The 22,859-nt window shown below is 36.2% G+C and overlaps 1 protein-coding gene across 1 annotated transcript in view; it reads left to right on the plus strand.

Moving 5' to 3' along the window:
• LOC145666561 (uncharacterized) overlaps nucleotides 1-22,859 on the plus strand; it is a 107,905-nt gene that overhangs the window by 67,881 nt on the left and 17,165 nt on the right. Inside the window, exon 3 of the mRNA XM_081733903.1 lies at nucleotides 18,916-19,115. Coding sequence (XP_081590029.1) covers nucleotides 18,916-19,115 — 200 coding nt within the window. The remainder of the gene's footprint in view (nucleotides 1-18,915; nucleotides 19,116-22,859) is intronic.

Below are 22,859 nucleotides of genomic sequence, written 5' to 3' on the forward strand. Positions count from 1 at the left end.
GATCATGTATTGGTAAATAAAAGATGTGCCACCTCAATTATGGATGTAAGAAGCTGTCGAGGTCCAAATTGTGATTCAGATCATTATGTAGTGAGAACTAAGGTAAGAGAGAGAGAATAAGCAAATGGCACGGGATAAAGGGCAAAAGAAGAAGGAAATTGAACATTGATAACTTCAAATTTGAAAAACTAAGGAAAAGTATAAAACGACAACAAGAGAAAGAGTAAGAGAGGCAGTAATTCCGGAAGAACAGGCAGAACACGTGGAACAAAGGTGGAAGGCGATTGAAGTGGTGTTAAAGGAGACAGCAGAAGAAGTGATAGAAAGACAAAACAAAACACCGAATAGGGACTGGTTTGATGATGAATATAGAGAGATAATACAAAAGAATAAAGCAAGGAAGAAAATGCTTCAAAGAGAAACAAAAGGAAATTATGAAAAGTATATAGAACTGCGACATAAAGCAAATAGTCTGCAGAAGAAAAAAGAGCGACAGCTTAAAATATACCCTAGAAGAGAATAACTCGAGGAACTAAGCCGAGAGAATGAGATAAGAAAGCTCTATGAAGCAATTAATAAAATGCTGAAGGGATATCAACCTAGGACTACAGGTTGTAGAGATAAAAATGGGAAGGTATTGGAAGAAGATAAGGTGATGGAAAGATGGGCCGAGTACTTCCGTGAACAGCTGAATATAGAAGAGATACGGGACGACCAACAAAACGAAGAGCAGAAACTATACGAACCACAACGCGATGAGGAAGAAAGAGTAGCAAATCCAACTGAGAAAGAAATATGCGCAGCAATTAAGAAACAGAAATAATCGAGCACCCGACGAAGACATCATCACAGAAATTGTTAAATACTCCGCACCTAAATTTAAACAAGAAATTCACAAGCTTATAAAAGTGATATTGAAGAAAGAAAGAATGCCCAGCAGCTGGAAAGTGGGAATAATATGTCCAATTCACAAAAAAAGGTGACAGGTTGGATTGCACAAACTATAGAGGAATCACATTACTTAGCGTAGCATACAAAATAATGCCCACAATACAAAATAATAATAAAATAATAAACGAAAGACTGTGGAAATACTCTGAGAATATAATTGGGGAATATCAAACAGGATTTATGCCCAACAGAAGCACAACAGATCAGTTATTTGCATTAAAACAAATAGTAGAGAAGCATCATGAGCATAATGTTACTTTGCACATGTTATTTATAGATTTTAAGAGTGCTTTTGACAGCATTAATAGAACGATCCTGATTAACACATTGAAGGAAATTGGCATACCTAGGAAATTGCTGCGATTAATAGAAATGACAATGGAACAAACTAAAGCTAAGGTGAAAATAGGAGACAATATAACAGACTCATTGGAATATAATGGTGGAGTCAAACAGGGAGATGTCTCTCGACGACACTATTCAATATAGCCTTACATAGAGCAATAAATAAAATAGACAAACGAGGAACCATATTCACCAAACTGAGCCAAATATTAGCCTACCCAGATGATGTTATAATCTATAACAAGATGGATTGGCGTGAATTTTTAAACCAACCCTCGTATTATTCCAACATCAATTCTTGGAAATGAAATGCGACTAATCAACAGTTGGAGAAGAACAATGCTCAGGAATTTCTCACCCAAAAGGTACCTCACTTCACCAGACAGTCTTGTTTCCTCCCGTCAGCCCATATTTGGAGGAAAAATTTAGCTACTCTCGAGAGAAACGCCCACGCAGTGAACTCTCATGATGATGACAGAGTTTTATGTGACAATGTGAAAATTATCAATAATTATCAGTTCCACAACTTATTGGAACTATCAGTGTTTTAATGTGATTTCTATTAACCTGTGGACCATTCATTATATATTATTAACATTATAATAATGCAAAAACTCAATGCTCTCTACGAACTATATTTTAGTTTACTCAGTGTATTCTTGCGCTGTGAACTGGCAACGATGTGACGCGCGAAAAAGCAGAGAGAGCGTCAACACCTTTTAAGCAACATAAACGTAAAAAAATACCAGCTCTCTAACATGGAAATCGTATTAACAAACAGATAAAGTGAAGCATTCAGTATAAATTTAGTGACTTTAACTTCCCTTATAAGTTTCACGGAATATTTACAATGGTACAACTACCAAAATTAGCGACTTGTAACCTTGTTGTGTAAAGGATGCATTTTCGTCTCATATTTATGGTCGACTTTTTGAATGAACAAACGCAGAGAGGAGTGTCACTGTGAGCCGTACCATGAAGACACCAAATAAACTTATCTTCATATAGTGATGAAGTGAAGTGTCTGTAGTGAACTGCATAGTCACTAATCGATTTATCATCTTCGTTCGGTCAAAATTTCGCGTATTATTTCGCTTACGTATCGGTCGCATATCGCAGTGATTGGGCCATCTTTTCGTCTTAGTGAAATATTGTGTTTTGTGTTTTCATAAGTTTGTAAATGTTTTATATTCCTGGAATTGAGAAGCTAAATATAAGTGATTTCGTAAACATTTCTTTTTTTAATATGCAGTGAAAATAATATTAATAATTTCAAAGTGTGTGATCCATATTGTCTCTTTCTCAGCAAATGGAAAATATTACCTTTTAATAGTGTACATGGTTTTCAGTAGAACCAAACAGGTAAGGTACTTCTAAATAGTGGAGAACAAACATTACTTCCGTCTCCCACTACTCGTCTGGTGTTAATCACGCATGGCTGTCCTACCTTGCACTTTTTTACAGGTATTGATCAGTGTAACTTGGAGCTGACGCAACAGCGACGGTGGGTATACGGCTCATGCCTCTGATATATTTAACGCCCGAATCCTAGGACCGTGGGAGTGAGACTATTTGTTTACTTGCCAGTTCCTTATTGGATCTATTAGTCTTTTACAAATGAATGATGTTAAGGAAGACTCCAAAAGAGATCCAAGGTTCGAATCCCAATATTATTATATCTGGCTTTCGTTACCAACTCCTCTTATAAAACAGGAACAAACGGTAGTCAAACGAAACTCCTCTTATAAATCATAGCGAGAACTGAAAGAGAACTGAAACAAGTATACATCAAATTGGAAAAAGAGGTCAGAAAAATGAGATTAAGAGTCAACGTAGGAAAAACAAAGTACATGATAATATCCACAAAAATGAAAGAAAGGAACATAACGGAATTGAATATAGAAAACAAGACCTTCGAGGCTGTAAGAAACTTTAAATATCTAGGTATGACACTGAACAATCAAAACAGATTGAGTGATACAATACAAGAAAGAATACAAGCAGGAAACAAAGCATTCTATTGTAACATGCAGGTGCTGAAGAGTAAATTAATTAGTAAGGGCAGAAAAATGAAGATTTATAAAACAATGATTCGGCCGGTAATAACCTACGGGGTAGAAGTATGGACCATGACGTAGCGGAATGAGAACATGCTCATGATATTTAAAAGAAAAATTATAAGAAAAAATTACGGACCTGTGAAAGAGGGCGATGATTGGAAAATGACTAATGAGGAAATACCTTATATACTGGGGAATCAGGATATAGTTAGGGCTCAGCGGTTAAGATGGTTTGGACACGTGGAAAGAATACTGGCTGACAAACTGCCGAAGAAAGTCCTGCACGAAAGAATGTATACAAACAGAGGAAGAGAAAGACCCAAGTCGCGATGGATTGACGATATAAGGAGAGATCTGGAAAAGATGAAGATAAAAGGATGGGCTAACAGATTGAAGAACCGTGACGAATGGAGGCTAATAGTTGAGGAGGCCAAGGCTCACATAGAGCTGTAGTGCCAAGTGGTAAGGTAAGTAAATTGTTTCCTGGGAATCATCCCAGAAGAAAATTACTGTCCGACTCAAACTCATTTATATTTGCAATTTATCGTTCAATAATGGAGTCTGAAGACGTCATGAGTACAATATTATCAGACATTTTCAAGGCCAGTATTTAAACAAAATTCAAAAATGATGCCAACAATCACTTGATAACGCCCAAATTTGTCATAATATAATACTATAACAAATATTCGTGAATTTAACGCGCCGAAAATATTCTTTTAACAAATATGTCATTCTGTTACCACTTGTTACATAAACTTGTCTGTTTCAGGAATTACGTTGCGTCTAAGTTAACCAGTAATTCCACTTGTATTTCCTCATTTACATCGCTACCGGATCATATATATACGGTATATCCCCGAAATTATATTACACATATAACGAGTAAATTTTTCTTCCGTACATATTGTTCCTGCATATTTCCTTCAAAAAGTATTAAATGAATTATATCTTTCATATGCATTGATCAAGTTTGTATATATGATATATGTTATACATTCAATGCAATAGGAAACATAGGAAACACTATTCAATCTTAAAACATGTTCCGTAGCCAAGGGCGCCGATCCTGGGGGGCCCGGGACCGCCAAAGTTCATGTGGGCCCCCTATTGTATTTATGAATACACAATATTTGGCATAATTTGAATGCAACTTGTCTTAAAACCCTCATATATATACTTCTGCATCTAAATGGGCCCCCAAATTTACAGAGAAATCGGCGCCCTTGTCTGTAGCATCAACGCCATTATTGCTCGTACCAGGCTTCGAATTCCCGTGTGCCGTCACCGGGCTTCCCGTTCGCAGTTCGCACGCTGGTTCCCGTTCCGCTTACCAATTAGACGACCTGCCTGGATTGGTTTTCCACCTGCATGTTTGTGTGGCCCTCATAAGAGCCTGAGCGTGGTTTTTTTCACCTATGTGAGTTCTGGTTTTTCTGCCTGTGTCTTTTTGCTGGTCATCGTGAGTTTCCAGAATAACTGAATGGGAGCCAAAAGTTGTAGCTAAATCCAAGTTTCTGAAGACATTCAGGAACATGTTTTGCGACACTTCTGTTCTGAAATATACACTATAGTTGTGCTCACGTAAGTGCTTCACTTCAAACTCATATCTGTGAATAATTCTTGCTATGGTTTTGATTACGTCGCGTACACCAAATGCTGGGTAGGCGTCCTGGATGATCACCGCTGCAACTTTCAAGTAAGGCTCAATGTAGGCTTCAGTTTCTGGTTGCATTACTTCTGTATTCGTCTCCACTGGTCTTCTCGTTGGTGTCTTCTTCGGGGGTTTTAGCGAGATGGAGCGTACCGGCATCTTTATTATTAAAAGAAACTATAGTTTTTTAATAATAAAGATGCCGGTACGCTGCACCTCACATTCACAATGGTTAAAAACTTGGAAAGTTGGTTGCATACCTTTCAGGGTAATAATAATAATAATAATAATAATAATAATAATAATAATAATAATAATAATAATAATAATAATAATAATAATAATAATAATAATAATAATAATGAGCCACGACGTTTTAGTGTCCCTGAAACGGAAGTCGCTTGCAAAATGTTCAGATTTACAGGATCTCTTGAGCCGCTGTGGTCGGAACTTCAATCTTTTCTACCTGTAATTGGGGACAAACTCGAGAGCGCGACGAGTTGAAATTGCTTTTCGATGCAAAAAACCTAATATTTTAGCTAGAAAGCTTGGTTTACTAAATTGCTTTTCTCAACGTGTCCGCAACTAACAAAAGTAAACGGGCTTCGATATCCAAAGAAGTTTCTGCCAAAACATACAAAGAAACAATAGCACAATAGTTTCGATAACATCTGTGTGGTCCTTCGGTGGGCTACACATCCCGTAAGAAGCTAAATTCTAAATTGTAAAATTGGTAGGAGGAAAGGGTAATTTGGACTGCACCCGTGGCGAAAACAAAAGGCTCGTAGCCGGCTTGTATAGATAATAGAATGAAAATTTTCTAGTATTTCTACACCTTGAATGCACATTTCCATTTACTGAATGCCCATTTGTGTGTGTGAGAGAGAGAGTCTGGCTTTTGCTCACCGTCCACTTTTGCTTTATTGCTTTATTTATCTTAGGAATTCAACCCTCAACTTTCCATCTCTAATGGCCATTGAATTAGAGACAGACAAATTTGGTGTGAGACAGCAATCTTTTCAGAAAAAAATCTGGTCGTTCAGAGCTTTATATTTTATATTATTGTGCAAAAAAGGAATGAACAAAGAGAAGCGCGAGGACGTACCAGCGAGGGAAAGATCCCTGAATATTATTAACTTGCTTCAAGAAGGAACATAGATTGGCAGAAAAAGGAAAACGAAAACAAACAAAAAAAACTCTGATTTTCAATAAACCTATACATTTACTATTTGGTAATTTTTTAAGTTTCTTGTCAACCCATTTTTCAGACAGAAAAGAAAATATTCCGCTACCATTAAAAGGTGTCAGTATGCCGTACCGTTGCGTACCGACAGAAAAATCGATATGTACTGGTTGGCAGAAAATTCCACTGGCAAACTTTTGGAGGCGGTTCCTTATACGAAATGAAAGAAAAAAAGTTCTAATAAACATGGGTAGAAAAAACGTCTCCTTTCAGAGTTATGAACTAACGAAAATTCGAAATATCAGGTTTCAAAACATCCTGGCTTAGAAACTATATAGCCTATCGCAAGCGGTTTAAGGAAGTACACAGGAACTGGTATACGCTCTTATCTAAATATCCATGTTTCAGAATTCTCTCCTCTCTGTGGTGTGTGTATATATATCCTCTCTGTGGGGCTGAATTTGGATTTAAACGGCCGGAAGTGTCACTGTTCATCTTAGCGACCCCGAAAACTATTGATTCGATACTTCGATATTAATATCGGTCATTTTCAATATTTTTTATATATCTCCTCCCTCCTCCAAGTTGTGGGGCTGAATTTTTATTTAAATGGCATCGGAAGTATCATTCTTCATTTCAGCGACCCCGAAAATTGTGGATTCGACACTAATATATCATTTTCCCCTGTCCCCTTCCCTTAAGTTGCACCTTCAAACTGAAATGATAAAAAACATGCTAAACCTCATCTATGTTGAAAATTTTATCGAGGTCGGTCTGATGATTCAAGAGTTATTAAGTTAGAAACAGTCATTTTCATTTTGATTGTAATAGATAATCTATGGCACTAAAAAACATGTATTTATTTACATACAGGATTTTGTACATAAGTGTCTATATTAAAACACACATTTTATATAAGTTTGTATATAGACATTTTATATAAGTGTCTATATAGACATTTTATGTAAGTGTCTATATTAAAATTAGCCTTTGGCTAGCTGGGAACTCTGTCCCCAGACTCCAAAATCTGCTCGGCCTACGGCCTCGCATCGGCCATTGTACCAACGGTGAATTTCGTGAACTTGCTCTTCATAATTCCTGAATCTGCCCATCCGGGGGCTTCACCCCACACACTGTCTTTGCTCGCCTACGGCCTCGCACCCCTTCAACCCACAATTCTATCGGTTATTTTCCTTTTTCAACTATCTAAAAGATAAGATTTTGTATCCAAAGAAAACGCCGATTTAAATAGCATGGGAATTTCTTGCCCCCTTTAGACCCCTTAAAAATTAAAAACATTAACCTTTGGCAATTTTTCTCTCGGTTAGCCCTGCAACGCTACAATGATGCCAAATTTCATCATTCTAATCCTGACGGAAGTGCCTAAAGATTTTGGGGTGTAGAAGACGTCCCATATAAATAACATTGGAAAGATTTTTCAATTCCCCATAAAACCACTCTACGTTTGGAAATTTTCATTTCTGATGATTCACTTAGGTAGCGCTAACGAAAACGTATAAACATACCGAATTTCAAGTTTTTATTCCAATTCTAAATATCTAAAACATGAGATTATAGGTAAAAAACACATTTAAATAACAAGGCATGGGGATTTTTTCATCTCTTTAGACCCCCTAAATATTAAAAATATTCACTTTTGGCAATTTTCCTGTGGGTTAGTTCCGGAAAGCTACAACCATGCCAAATCTAATCACTGTAGCCCTACAGGAAGTGCTCAATAATTTATGTCAGCTCCTGTAGTTTTATATATAGTTAAGAAATTAATTAAGCGTAATTATATGTTTTAGTGCATGAGTATTAGTGAAATTTGCCTACTGCTCTTTCTCTTAAGAAGTAATTTGGTTAAAATTAACGAAACTTCACCAGACCAAAGAGCATATTGAGAACTCAGTTTTATTCAAGAGACCTATTTGTTGCAACAGAACACTTCATGTTGGTAGGCTTGTATGTAACTGTAACTTCTGTAATTAATGCACATCCACGAATAAAGGACATAACAGAAATAAGTGCAGACTATTAATTTTCAACTAGCTGAACCTTCGCTCTCTACACAGCGCATGAATCTCCTTGTCATTCCTCATATCTGTACATGTCCCTTTACAGATACAAGTGAAGAACGCCTTCATAAAACTCGGCAAGGGATATCATGGAATTTCTAATTCACATATGGCCAGTGTTTTCTTTCTTTTTGCATGCATTATGTAATAAGTAAATAAATTACACACACAATTAATTATGTCAGTTAAATACGGAGTTCATTAAAGAAAAACTCTTCAAAGAATGAAGATTCATCTTAGACTGGAGAAATGGTTATCCTTCGTTTTCTTATCATTTGGCCATGAAACAAGCACCTGAGAGATATACAACCCCTATATACAACTATGTGATTTTCGAATATATAACTCGTAGGGGTATGAAGCTTTACTTTTTCAAAAATTTCGGTACTTCCAGTGTACCCTAAAAATGTAATAAAGAACTAATGGCCATACTTGTTTAAATATTCATTAGAACTGAACAATTTGCACAAAATTTGGAATCGACCAATGAAAACGGCACGTTCCTAGCACTTGTGGGTTCAATATCTCATTGTCGAAAGGACTGGAGACAAAAATATAAACTTTTCTGTGGGGACAATCATATACGCGTAAATCAAATATTTTAATACATATAATAATTGGAATAGTTTTATTTTCGAGTGCTATTTTTTAATATTCCCAATATTGAAATTTTTGGACATATTTTTCACGCGTTTGAAAAAAAAAGGATATTATTACTAGTAAAATTAACCTAATACAAACATTTTTTATTATTTTCAGTTTACAATTATTTCGAAAAGAAATCGAAAAAACGGTTTATTACCAACAGATTCAAAATTTCCGGAAATTTTACAACACTAGTTCAGACACAATTTTACTTGGCCCAACATTAAACTCTGATGTTAGTTCCGAAGCAGTTTGCTGCCTTTCCTGTTTTACTAGTCTCCTCAGCCTACAACGTCCGACATATGTAATGAGGTGGGGGGCGCCCAACACCTCGACGTTTGGACGTCGTTGCCCCTTGGTTTCGCCACTTGTTCAAGACATTCACCACAGCACTCCTCGAACACCTGACAAGTCCTGCCGTTTCCGAAATCCTCGTGCCGAGTATTTCTGAATGAGTACTTTCTTAAAAATAATATTAAAAATTATAGAAAGATTTTCGAGACATCCGAGTCGAGTCGAGAATTTTACGAACTGTGTCGACTCGACTCGTGTCTCGATTCGAAAATTCGAGTCGAGAAATATGTTTGTCTCGACTCGTCTCGAATTTTACAAAGTGTGTCTCGACTCGTGCGCATCCCTAGATCCCATCTTTTACGAAATCCTGACTACGTGCCTGTGTTATACTACTGTGAATACCAATATGGTATCTAAAAAATCAGCCTCAGTTCGACTTCTTTGCATACCCTTTCTCTTATTATAGCTATATTAAAAATACAAAACCAGAGGATAAACTTTGCCCTCTCCTGCGAAAAATTCCGTGGGTGTGTTTAAAAAAAAAATCAAGTCAGGAAAACCGAATGTATACTAGTGCGTACTGAATATGTGGCTGCTTATGAAGGTTTGTCTTCTGACTCGAATGATCCAATGGAAAATATATGATCTATCTTATATCAGTTCCTTAAGGTTTGTGATAGTCTCATCACCATTTCGTTTTGTCTGCCGTCGATAACGATTTCAAGCTGATTATACCTTTCATAAATAGCTACCTACGATGTTCTCACTAGCGTACATTAGGTTTTTCTGACTTGAATTCTTTTCAAAAGATACAGCTGCTAAGAAATCTTTGGACCAACGAATTCATATCAGTGTGCATTTTATTATGTCTTACAAATATAAATTTATGGAAACAGTCTTTACCATTGTATTTCTCGTAAAATTCTAGCTCAATTTCATATATTACATGACCCCCTTCCTATTTAAAAACAGTCAAGCGAGATACAAGGTGGCCGACTTCAAGATGGCGTCCATGATAAGCATACCCTCAAATAGATGTCTACTTCCTCCCGGTGTCGGTTAATGTGTTTTTTTGTTTTTCATCCCTTTACCCGTTTTACGAATAAAGTTGAATTTTCCATTGAAACACACTGTTATGGCTTATTCTGTCTGATCAATCAGGTTTTTGGCTACTGCGGTCGCCTTTATGGATGGAAGCACTTTAAATTTTGCTTATGCTCTTTTCTTGATATTCCAAACTTGTCTGCCAAGTTTGGTCATGAAACTAGATTTTGTCATCGATAGGTGCGCTTGTAAGGAAAGAAAATTATGAAATACTAGTACAGAACCTTCTTGAAAAATTACGAGGCACAAGGGTGAAATAGGTTTTCACTGTCCGGTGTCTGCATTTCCATTGGAGCTATTTCTTTGAAAAATTAGCTGCTATAAACAATGAACAGGGTGAGCGTTTTCACCAGAACATTTTACAGACAGAAAAACGTTATAAAGTGAAGTAGGTAGACCACCAGGGAGAGCGCTATATATATATATATATATATATATATATATATATATATATATATATATATACACGAGGGTTGGGGCAAAAGTCATGGCAACTATTTTTTTTCTTGTAGATATGTGAGCGGATCACAAACTTCTATGTGTCATGTGGAAGTTATGCAGGCATAGTGTGTATGCAGAACAACAGATGGCTCTGCAATAGCTACTAGTAGCACAGCGAGGGCTGTGAAATCAGTCAGTTGGTGAGTGTCGTGCGAGATGGAAGTAACCTGTGTTGAGCAGCGCGCTTACATCAAAATAGCCGTTCTCCGAGGGATAAATGCGATGGAATGTCACAGTGAATTAGTGGAAGCCCTCGGGAATAATGCCCTACCATACCGGATAGTAGCACGGCGGGAAGAAAAGGTTCAGCAAGGACGTGTGTCAACCAGTGATGAACAACGTGTGCCTGTCAGTGTGCGAACCGACTTGGCACGTACCGTCATCGAGCAGCTCCTGGATGAAGACAGACGATTGACGCTACTGGAGTTGGCGGAGCAAGTGGCATCGAGAAACGCACCGTTCACAGGATATTGCGTAATGAGCTGCAATTACGCAAAATCGCATTGCGGTGGGCACCGCATGCACTGACGGAAGTTCAAAGGTGGATGAGCTATGGAATATGCTCCGACCACCTTGCACGCTGGCAGCAGGACGGCGATCAATTCTTGTCACGAATAATCGCCATCGATGAATTTTGGACCAGGGCATACGAAACAGAACTGAAGCGTTAGTCCGCGGAGTGGCGACAGGCTGGATCACCAAGCAAGCAGTTCAGTCAGAATCCTTCCCCAGTCAAATTGATGGTGATCGTCGCGTATGACGTCAGGGGTGTCATTGTTTACCACTTTGTTTCACACGGCAGAACAGTGACCGTACAGTACTTCAGGGACTTCCTGGTGCGACAGGTACGACGTGGCGATCGAGAGAAACGTCCGGATCTTGTGGACAGTGCAATAATCCTGCATGACAATGCAAAACCACGTAAAGCAGAGTATGTAGGGCAGCTAATGCGACGTTAAGGATGGGAAGAATTGGAGTACCCACTGTACTCTTCTGACATTTCACCCTATGACTTTGATTTCATTCGAAAGATTAAGGAACCACTACGTGATAGGCGGTTTGCAACATTGTTAATGCTGTGCGCGAACAATTGACCCGATTCACACATGGTGCGGCAAATACTGAGGCGGATGGTATTCAGCACCTCCCACATCATTGGCAGCGAATGGTGCAAGTAGCAGGGGACTACTTTAAGGGACTTTAGACCCAGGTTTGTCATGTCAACTGTATGTGTACTGTGTTGTTATTCTTTTGCACCGTAAAGGCCATATTGCCCTGTATACTACCGTAATAAATAAGTGTGTTACGATATTTCAGTGCTATTCATTGTCCACACATGTAGATAACACCTTGTCCTTTCGTCTGCATATGTCACATTTTCCAACCGGACTGGTATCTTCAAGAAAAAAATAGTTGCCATGACTTTTGCCCCAACCCTCGTATATATATATTGGTTCTACAGATTTTAGTGCAAATTAGTTGTAAACCTAGAGCCCCGCAAAATGTTCCCAACCGGGCCCCGCACTACCTAAGGCTGGCCCTACATCTCAAGACAACGTACTACAAACACGAGGATGTAACAAGCGAACTAGAGATCTTATGTGCACAGTTCGTGATTGGGACGACGACGGTTCAGAGAATGGTTACGTTTCATTTATTTCTAGCGGAGACAGCAACTTGGATATGCCACAAGGAGGAATGCCCAACGACAATGATGCTGATTGCTTGTTTTGTGGAGAGAACTTCTCTATGGATAGCAGGAATGAATTGTGGATATAGTGTACGATGTGTGCTATGTTGGCACACAATGCATGTACGGGAAATGATCGTGAGATGTACATTTTTGACTTCTGTCGTAAAGAAGACGACTAATGAGGTTTGTTTTTATTTTTCATTTGACTTAAGAGTGTATCGTGAATTTTTTATGTTGTTCAGAGATGTGTATCGTATTTGTAAAATAAAGTTTTGTGCTATTTTGATACTTTATTTGTGACTTTCATGTCAGTCATTACCGGGGTCCGACTTTGGGGACCTTTTCCCTAAACGCTATTTTCGTAACTTTTCATTAAATAATTCATCAGCAAATTCTTATGAGCTATATGCTGCATTGACTAATGTCTAGTGTTTGACAACATACCAAAGATATTATTTCAATGAAATACAAAGAGATACGGTCCAATGCATGAGTTGTGGTGGCTCAGTAGTAGAACGTTCACTTCTGGTGCATGGGATCCCTGCTTGCGCCAAGTGAGCTTTGTGGTGGAGAAACACCGTGTGTGTGGGTTTTCTCGGGGTTCTCCCGTTTCCTCCCATTTTCTTTATTCCACCATTTTATTCATTTCTCATCATTAGCGTCACATTTAGTCTAGTCGGCATAACTGTGAGACGTAAAAATTAAAGATTTCATTTCATTTCATTTTTATAGTTCAGAAATAAAGAGGCCCGGCTTTGGTGACTTTCATCTAAAGGTCCGAGTATATTGTTGTGCCCAACGACAGCAGCTTGTGATGCATGATGCCCTTCCAATCCTATCAATAGCACAGTATAACCTTCCTGGGCGTCAATGTGGGTTTTGTTACAGACTGTGAAGCTTCTTGCTTCGACCACAATCTTTTTCGCACATTTGTTGTAACGTATCTACTTTTCATTATTGGCAATCAACCGCGTCAGAAATGGCTCGAGGTCGTGTTGTTTGTGTTGTTTATGGGCAAGATAGATATCAAAAGCAATGTCCAAAAGTTGATTTAGTTGCTTTCGTTATGGAAAACCCGATGTCCAAAATACTTGTCGCAGTGAGTGACCCATTACAGAAAAGTGATTCAATTTCTGGCAAAAGTCAAGCAAGAGTGGTACGTCACTAGTCATGACATCCCCAATAACTTAAGCATCCATTACACTAATCAGTGTTAAACCATTTAGAGAATAATAGATACAAAAAGAAGTTCGATGTTTGAATGGCAATTGATCTGATTAAAAAAAATACTCGAATTCCTGTCTAGGATAATTCCATTTCAAATCATCTAGAGCACTGTGCTTCAATGTCTCAGATTCTCTTCAAATTTTTTTCATACATAAACACCAATGAAATTATGCTAAATTATTTTTTCCCAGTTTTTTGGATGAGAAATAGGCCAAGGAGAAATTTTTGAAAACTCTGAATTTTGCGCCAATTTCACTTTCTGGCACTCTGCATCATGGAACTGAAATGACTTCCTTACTTTTGAAGTTATTGAGCTCATCCAGGTATCAAATGAAAGCTTAAGTTTTGCTTTTTCAGTAGATTATAAGAAACTTTGCAAAAGATTACACTGTCAAACATTAATGGGCATACGGAGCAAATTTTATGTTTTTTTTTTTACAAACTGTGATATTGCTCAAAAGTTACAACTATGAAATTTTTGAAATGTTTCTTGTACATTCATCTTAACACGTACATGATATGGTTAAAAAATAAAGAGGGTGTTTTTTTGTAGTTTTGTAATTATAATTTTTTATATTTTACATGTACGGAAATATGTATACAATTTTAAGTTTTGTTACAAATTATGTCATTGCTCGTAAGTTACAACTATGAAACTTTTGAAACTTTTTAAATAGAATCATCTTAGCACATACATGATATGGTTAAAAAATAAAAAGGATGCTCTTGGTATTTTTTTTTTAATTTTACATGTACGGAAATATACAGTTTTATGTTTTGTTACAAATTGTGTCATTGCTCATAAGTTGCAAATATGGAATTTGGCCCAGAAGCGACAGTCCTATTAGCGACAGGGACTGTTATCTATCCTATGAGCGACTGATTCTTTTACATTAAGATAATGGAAGATGATATGATTCCTTCTCGTAAAATATGTTTGCCTCTGGCGTTATTAGCGCCCGAACAACATTGGTATGAAATATGTACGTGCCAGTAATACTGTTCGTCAAATGTATTTTTCCTCTACTGTGAAATCTTATTTCAATTTTGAGTTAGATTTGACATGAAACTTATCAAATAACTGAACGAGACAACAGGGATATTTCCATGAAAAGTATATTCCTATGTAATTATTGAAAATCCAGTTGTAATATCCCCTTTCTTCAAAAGCTCTGTTTTCTGTACTTAATTTGATTCAAATCTAATTACTCACTAAGGACAGTAATATATTTTATTTTGAAAAACTTAAACGTGTAACTGTTTCGCCAACTATCTACTTTTTAACTTCCTAAGACACTGTGAATAAAATTTTAAAAAATATCAATGGTAAAAGACAGCTTTTGAGATCCCTTACACCTGATTGGCTATTCTCAACCAATCCCACCAATTACATTGCCGTTCACTCTAAACAATCTAAAAGGTAAACAAACTCTTTAAACTACCTTCCCTCCTATTGTAAGCTACTAAAACGTAAACTAATTGCCTAATTTGCCTTCCTCCCTTATTTTGACATATACATAAAAGCTTGTCGTATAGCAATCTGAAATAATCCCTTATAACTAGACCAACTGTAAGTCCTGCGAGAGATTTGTAACTTGTGTAATAATTTCTTCGAATACACCGTGTTTTAAGATTTCTTTGATATCCTTACGTGGTGAACACCCTCTTTCCATGGCGCCCGATGGGAAGTCAGGGATCGCCCCCCTTGCTCACGAAAATGTATATATAATATAGCAAACCACGTATATTAAATACCAGATATACCAGACGTAATACAGTAACAATGGAGATGCCCCTCCCTACAAAATTTTCTTATGGCGCCCCTATCTCTTTCTGATCTCTTTCTTATGCCATAAACATATTCAATCTAAACTTATGCTCCGTATCATTTTAACATTAAATTTAAAGGCTAATGTACTCTAAATATTTAGTTAGTTTTCCCCTCGATATAGTGTGTATTCATAAAAATTAATTCAAAAATATAATATTAGGAAAAATGTATAAAAGATTGTTAATGTAATGAGAGCATTCTCACGTATTAAATTCACGTAGAGCGAAATTTTTCATAGTACATTTTGTTAGGTTCTTAAATCACATTAGCATGAAACAAGTTAAAGAAGAGAGAACCTTATTTTCTTTCATTATCTTAGTATGAACGAATCGGTGATTCAGAGCAGTTAACAGATCGAATCGGTCGCTCATAGGACAGTTAACAGTTCCTGCCGCTAGTAGGACTGTCGCAAGTGGGACATTTTTGAAGCTTCTTTTTATAGAATCATTTTATCACATTCATGATGTGGTTAAAAAATAAAAAGGATGCTTTTGGTATTTTTGCAATTATTATTATTATTATTATTATTATTATTATTATTATTATTATTATTATTTGTGTTTTAAATGTACAAAAATATAGTTTTAATGTTGTTAAGAGACTATGCCTTTCCTCTGAAGTAATGATGACCAATTCCGGAACTTTTACTTTCCGGATTCCGGAAAGTAAAATCGGGAAAATTTCGGAATTCAGAAAAATTCCGATTTCGGAAGAAATCTGGAATTCGGAAAAATCCAGGAAAGTGAAATTTCCGATTCCGGAAACTATTGGCCATTCCTACTCTGAAGTGACAACTGTCACACTTTAAAACTTTTTTAAATAATCATCTTAGTAAATACTAGGTATGCTTAAAAATAGAACGTGTAATGTGTAGTTTTAGTATTACCATAATATTATATTTTTGTACTTTAACTATGACTTTCAACTTTTTTCCCAATTGTACCATCGCTTACAACTATCAAACTTTTGTAACTTTTTATGGTATTAGTTTGCATTTACTAGGTATGATTAAATAACAAAAAGGGATACCTTTTTTGTAATAATTTTGCGGTTTTGTGAATAGAAAATATAGGCCTAGCAATGTAAGGGGTTGAGTGATTATTTCAAACCCTATTATAGACTAATGTACATAGATGAAAACAATAACCATACATACCGGTAATACTTCTTAAAATTACATAGATTTGCATACAAAATGTTGTGTCCTATATTTCACAGCTCATTCTTTTCATTTTTTGATGATATGATGTCTTTTTTTAATTTTGCTTTTAGTTGCGTAAGTCCGGGCTGATTCACTTTAAAAGAGATGGAACAGGAACTTCCCAGATGATATTTTCCAAAGGTAACCAACAAAAATCTTCATTTTCTGGCCAGTAGAATATAGAAGGCCAAGAGCTATTTATTAATTGCACTATGACGTACAAAAATAATAATTACAAAAATACCAAATGCACCTTTTTATATATATTTTAACCATATCATATATGTGCTAAAATGATTCTATGAAAAAGGTTTCAGGAGTTTTACAGTTGTAATTTATGAGCAATGACACAATTTGTAACAAAATTTAAAACTGTATATTTTCGTACATGTAAAATACCAAAAAAATAATAATTGCAAAAATATCAAGAGCAATGTTTTTATTTTTAGCCATATCATGTATGTGCTAAGACGATTCTATTTAAAAAGTTTCAAACGTTTCATAGTTGTAACTTACGAGTAATGACACAATTTGTAACAAAACTTAAAACTGTATATTTCCGTACATGTAAAATATATTTAAAAAAAAATAATAATTACAAAAATACCAAAAGCACCCTTTTTATTTTTTAACCATATCATGTAAGTGCTAAGATGATTCTATTTAAAAAGTTTCAAAAGTTTCATGGTTGTAACTTACAAGCAAAGACATAATTTGTAACCAAACTTAAAAGTGTGTATTTCCGTACATGTAAAATATTAAAAAAATATAATTACAAAAATACAAAAACACCCTCTTTATTTTTTAACCATACCATGTACGTGTTAAGATGATAGTTGTAACTTTTGAGCAATATCACAGTTTGTAAAAAACCATAAAATTTGCTTTGTATGCCCATTAATGTTTGACAGTGTAACCTTTTGCAAAGTTTCTTATAATCTACTGAAAAGGCAAAACTTAAGCTTTCATTTGATACCTGGATGAGCTCAATAACTTCAAAAATAAGGAAGTCATTTCAGTTCCATGATGCAGAGTGCCAGAAAGTGAAGTTGGCGCAAAATTCAGAGTTTTCAAAAATTTCTCCTTGGCCTATTTCTCATCCAAAAAACTGGGAAAAAATAATTTAGCATAATTTCATTGGTGTTTATGTATGAAAAAATTTTGAAGAGAATCTGAGACATTGAAGCACAGTGCTCTAGATGATTTGAAATGGAATTATCCTAGACAGGAATTCGAGTATTTTTTAAAAATCAGATCAATTGCCATTCAAACATCGAACTTCTTTTTGTATCTATTATTCTCTAAATGGTTTAATACTGATTAGTGTAATGGATGCTTAAGTTATTGGGGATGTCATGACTAGTGACGTACCAGTCTTGCTTGACTTTTGCCAGAAATTGAATCACTTTTCTGTAATGGGTCACTCACTGCGACAAGTATTTTGGACATCGGGTTTTCCATAACGAAAGCAACTAAATCAACTTTTGGGCATTGCTTTTGATATCTATCTTGCCCATAAAAAACACAAATTTATTCATGGCCCGGTGCAGCATTTACACCTTTATCGAAATAAAATTGTGAAATATAGCACAGCTTTGCAAAAAGTTTACTCATCTTCACAACGTATTCCCTTACGTCTCAAAAATGTAACCTTTTTTGTACATCTACTTGCTTCAACTGTCAGCTGTCAAATGACGTTAGATCTAGTCCACTGCAACTCAAATACCCTGAAATATGGAACGCTAACGTCATTTTTTGTGCAAAAGGCTTAGTGGTTTTAGACTACCTGTATATACGAAATATTAAAGAGTACAAATAAAAAATCTCAACTTAGAAATTAATACATCTTCATACTTTAAGCACTTGCTTTGAATGCAGTATGCTATGAAATGACTATAATATTTACGCAATTTTGATCATAGGGAAGGGAATCTATACACTGAAGTTAATTTACAAAAACTAAAGTTTATCTTCGTTTTCCAAATAATAATGCCAGATACAAATATGTGGCTTCTAAATTTGGTGTAATTTTCTGTTGTGCGTTCAAGCTTAGTTTCGGATTAGAATTATATATCTAATTCCTGAGATTGAAATAATTCGTAAGTGATGGTTGATAACGTACCCATTATTTCATTCTTTTTTTTAAAGGGTTCAATTTTGCAGCAAAGTCCAAGAGAAGGAGACGAAGCCCCTAAGACTTGTACTGACAACTTCAATTTTAAAGCGATTGGAACCAAATTACCAATGAATATGGTCGTATCGAATACTGCCAAACGGGAGCAAGATTTTGAACAAGTTTTAGAAGCAATTAATATAAATGATGATCATATATTTGGAAACAAAGGAAGGTAAATAATATAAATATTTATGTTTATCTCCGATGCTATAACTGATTAACACATAAATAATAAAATTGCAATGATTAGTTGCCTGACATGTATTTTTGACAGTTCTCGTTAAAGATTCTAATCTTATGTTTGTAGATCCAAGCCAGGCCTATATATATACATATATATATGTGCATATATATATATATATATATATATATATATATATATATATATATATATATATATATATATATATATATATATATATATATATATATATATATATATATATATATGTATGTATATGTTAATCAACTGTGATCTTCAGTCTTCTCAGCTGTGTAAATTAACATACGTTTGCTACCTGTTAGTTAAATTGATCTTTAGGTATTTCACATGCAGAGTTAGGGCTTCTGCACACAGACCAACAGAACTGTTGGTCGTAAATATTAAATTTCACCAGATTTCTATAAACTAAGACGTGATTCTCATGAGTTGCATTAGAGTTACCAAGTAATCTTTTCTTAAATTGTCACAGGTGTTTTCTCTCTTGCAAGACTAAGTGCCCTCCATTAATCATTTGAACGTCATTTTAAGAGGGACGTGATTTTGGAGAGCATTTCGCATCCCCCCCCCCACTGTGTTTGAGAAAGACATGCGGAAAATTGTACATTAATACAGTAATAAGAACACAAAATTCTTTATCGGTGGAGATTCTTGCCTCTCTCTTGGCCAAATCTGAAATTACACTACTGATTTCAAGATAGCATAATAACAATAAAATATATATACTAGAAACAAGACAGAAGCGGATCCAGGGGGGGCAGAAGAGGAAACTTTCTCTTTATATATATCTATATATATATACAGGGTGCGGCACGTAAAACCGGCCCGTCCTAATATTCTGGTATATTGTGTTTTTGGCAACACTTAAATAATCTACCTTCCTACCAAGAGATGGCGTGTCGAGGTCGGGTCGACTTACGTGACCTGCAGCAGTCACGTGCAGCCGCAGCCAGTGAAACTTGTCGAAACCAGTTGAGAAAAAGGCCTCGTTGTGTTAAGTCGGGTGAGTGTCAGTGTGTGATAATGCCGTATTCGATACCCGAGCGTGTTGCCATTGTTGAAGGGTTTATTCTCACTGGATCTTTTGTGAAAACAAAGAATTTGTTTCGGGAGAAATTTCCAGGACGTTCTGTGCCAGCAAAAAGCACCATTCAGGAATTGATTGAAAAATGGCGGTGTACAGGATCGGTTCAAAATGCTCCCAGGAACAGACGACCATCTGTCTGCACACCTGAATTAAAGATGCAGGTGGAGGAGATAATGACAAGAAGTCCTCGAAAGTCAACCAGGAGATTGAGTCAACAGGTTCATGCGAGTGAGAGAAGTTGCAGACGTGTTTTAAGGGGACTGAAGTTAAAACCGTACCGGATAAGTGTTGTGCAAGAACTGAAGGAGCCTGACCTGCAGAAGAGGGTGCATTTCTGTTCATGGCTGTTGAGCAATATTGCCAGTGGTTTCTTGGATCCACTAATGCTCATCATGAGTGGTTCCACCTGTCTGGGTACGTAAATTCCCAAAACAACCGGTATTGGTCGACAGAAAATCCACACACAATCCACCAGCTACCCTTGCATGATGAGAAGATTGGTGTTTGGTGTGCCATTTCCGCCATACGCGTTACTGGGCCCATATTCTTTGAGACGACAGTGAACAGTGACGTGTATATGGGAATCCTGGAGGAGTTTTATACACACTTGACCGAAGAGGAGCGTCAGTTATGTTACTTTCAGCAGGACGGTGCAACATGCCACACATCAGCTGCATCATTGTCCCTTGTGCATGAGATGTTTACACCAGAGAGGACAATCAGCAACGGCTTGTGACCTCCTCGGTCACCAGACTTGTCCACGTGTGACTTTTACTTATGGAGACTGTTAAAGGGAAGAGTATACGAAACAAATCCACACACAATTGAAGGACTCAAGACCAGGATCCAGGATGTCACCAATAGCATTACAACACAAGAGCTGACAAGGGTATATATGAATCTCCTCAATCGTGCTCACATGTGTGTTGAAGTGGGCGGAGGACACTTTCAGCACCTGCTGTAAAGATGAGTAGTCATATTCAATACATTACATTTCATTTATGTGTTGTAGTTAATCATATTCAATACATTACATTTCATTTTATGTGTACACTTTACGGGCCGGATGTACGTGCCGCACCCTGTATAGATATATATATATAAAACTCATCCCAAAGTTTGGAGCCTTTAAAAGAAGCAGTATGACAACCCACCGCCCCCCCCCTCAGAAGTCGGTCCTGGATCCGCCCCTGAAACAAGATGACATTTCTGTTATGATAACATTACGATAAGATCAAATCAGGAACGTCACTTCAGATTTTTCCACGGAGAGCAAGAAGAGTTCCGTTTTTTATTACTATATCATTATACTATACTGTAGATTTAAAAGTATGGACTTCTGAAACTCAGGAGAACAATTGTTCCCTGCCGTTCCCAAATTCAATCTATTAGATAAAAATAGAATATTCAAATATTAAAATCCACACTTCATAACCCAGCGGTGGCTGGTACTATATGTTGCATGGTTGTGCAACTGGATATTTTTTTAATACTAAAAATATTTTTAAGTATTAAAGTACTGTATCAGTAAAAAATAAACCTTTGCTCTTGAGCGCAAAACAGTATTGATGCATTTAAAAAAATAATTAAAAAACTGAAAGTGATTTACATTTCCAGTTGCAGAGAGCGTTGTCACTGGAAGCAGTAACATTGAGCATATGGCAGCGAGCTCTTATCTGTTAACAGGGGAAGTGGATTTACTCTTGCATCGCTCCTATCTTCCCGTATTGCCTTCTTTCAGTTGTACTGGTTGTACCTTCTACCGCAACTGGTCAGCTTTTGTAATAGTTACGAATTCCTCCACTTGGCAGCGCTTGACTCAATTGATAGGGTGAGAGAGATACATACGCTCGGAAGAAAGAAGTTATTCACAAAACACGAACTTGCAAAGAACAAATACAGGTCTGGTAGTAGCAGGAACGGATCTAGGCTGAAAGTTTGGGTAGCGGTCGTTCGAAGTCAATAGATTTTATTGAACATTTATAATACAAAGGTGAAAATTCTTGGGTTAAGTTTTATTTTTAAAATAAAAAAAAAATCCTATTCTGGGGTGGGGGGAAGATCGAGTCTCGAAGAAGAAAATGTCTTACCACTGTGGTCTAATTCCTAGCTCTGTGTCTTTCGTGCACATGATCCCGTGTTCGATTTCGGCGGAGAGAATAAAAAATTAATATCAAATCATTCACTTCCAATACTCATCTGTCTTATTTAGCCTAATTTGCTGGAATGTTAAACTATTATTATTATTATTATTATTATTATTATTATTATTATTATTATTATTATTATTATTATTATTATTATTATTATTATTATTAATTTTCGAAGGAAAACATCTTAGATGTCATACTTCTTTATAGTAGAATAGCAGACAAAAATGCGTGGTTTCTGAAAATGGACTTTTTGTTCCTTATATTCATACAAAGAAATGCTAACAAAATGCATATTGTCGGAGGAGAGAGGTGTTTCTGTACCCTAAAGAAAAGAAAGCGGAAAATATTTGCGGTAGCGATGCACTCTATTCAGAAAAATTTGGCGAGCAGCATTTCAGATTTCAATGAAGCCATAGAAAAATTTGAAGCTCGAAAAGAACAAAGAAAGAACTTCCA

The sequence above is a fragment of the Thermobia domestica genome, chromosome 12, assembly GCF_964235325.1.
Source record: "Thermobia domestica chromosome 12, izTheDome1.hap1.1, whole genome shotgun sequence".
NCBI classification, from domain to species: Eukaryota; Metazoa; Arthropoda; class Insecta; order Zygentoma; family Lepismatidae; genus Thermobia; species Thermobia domestica.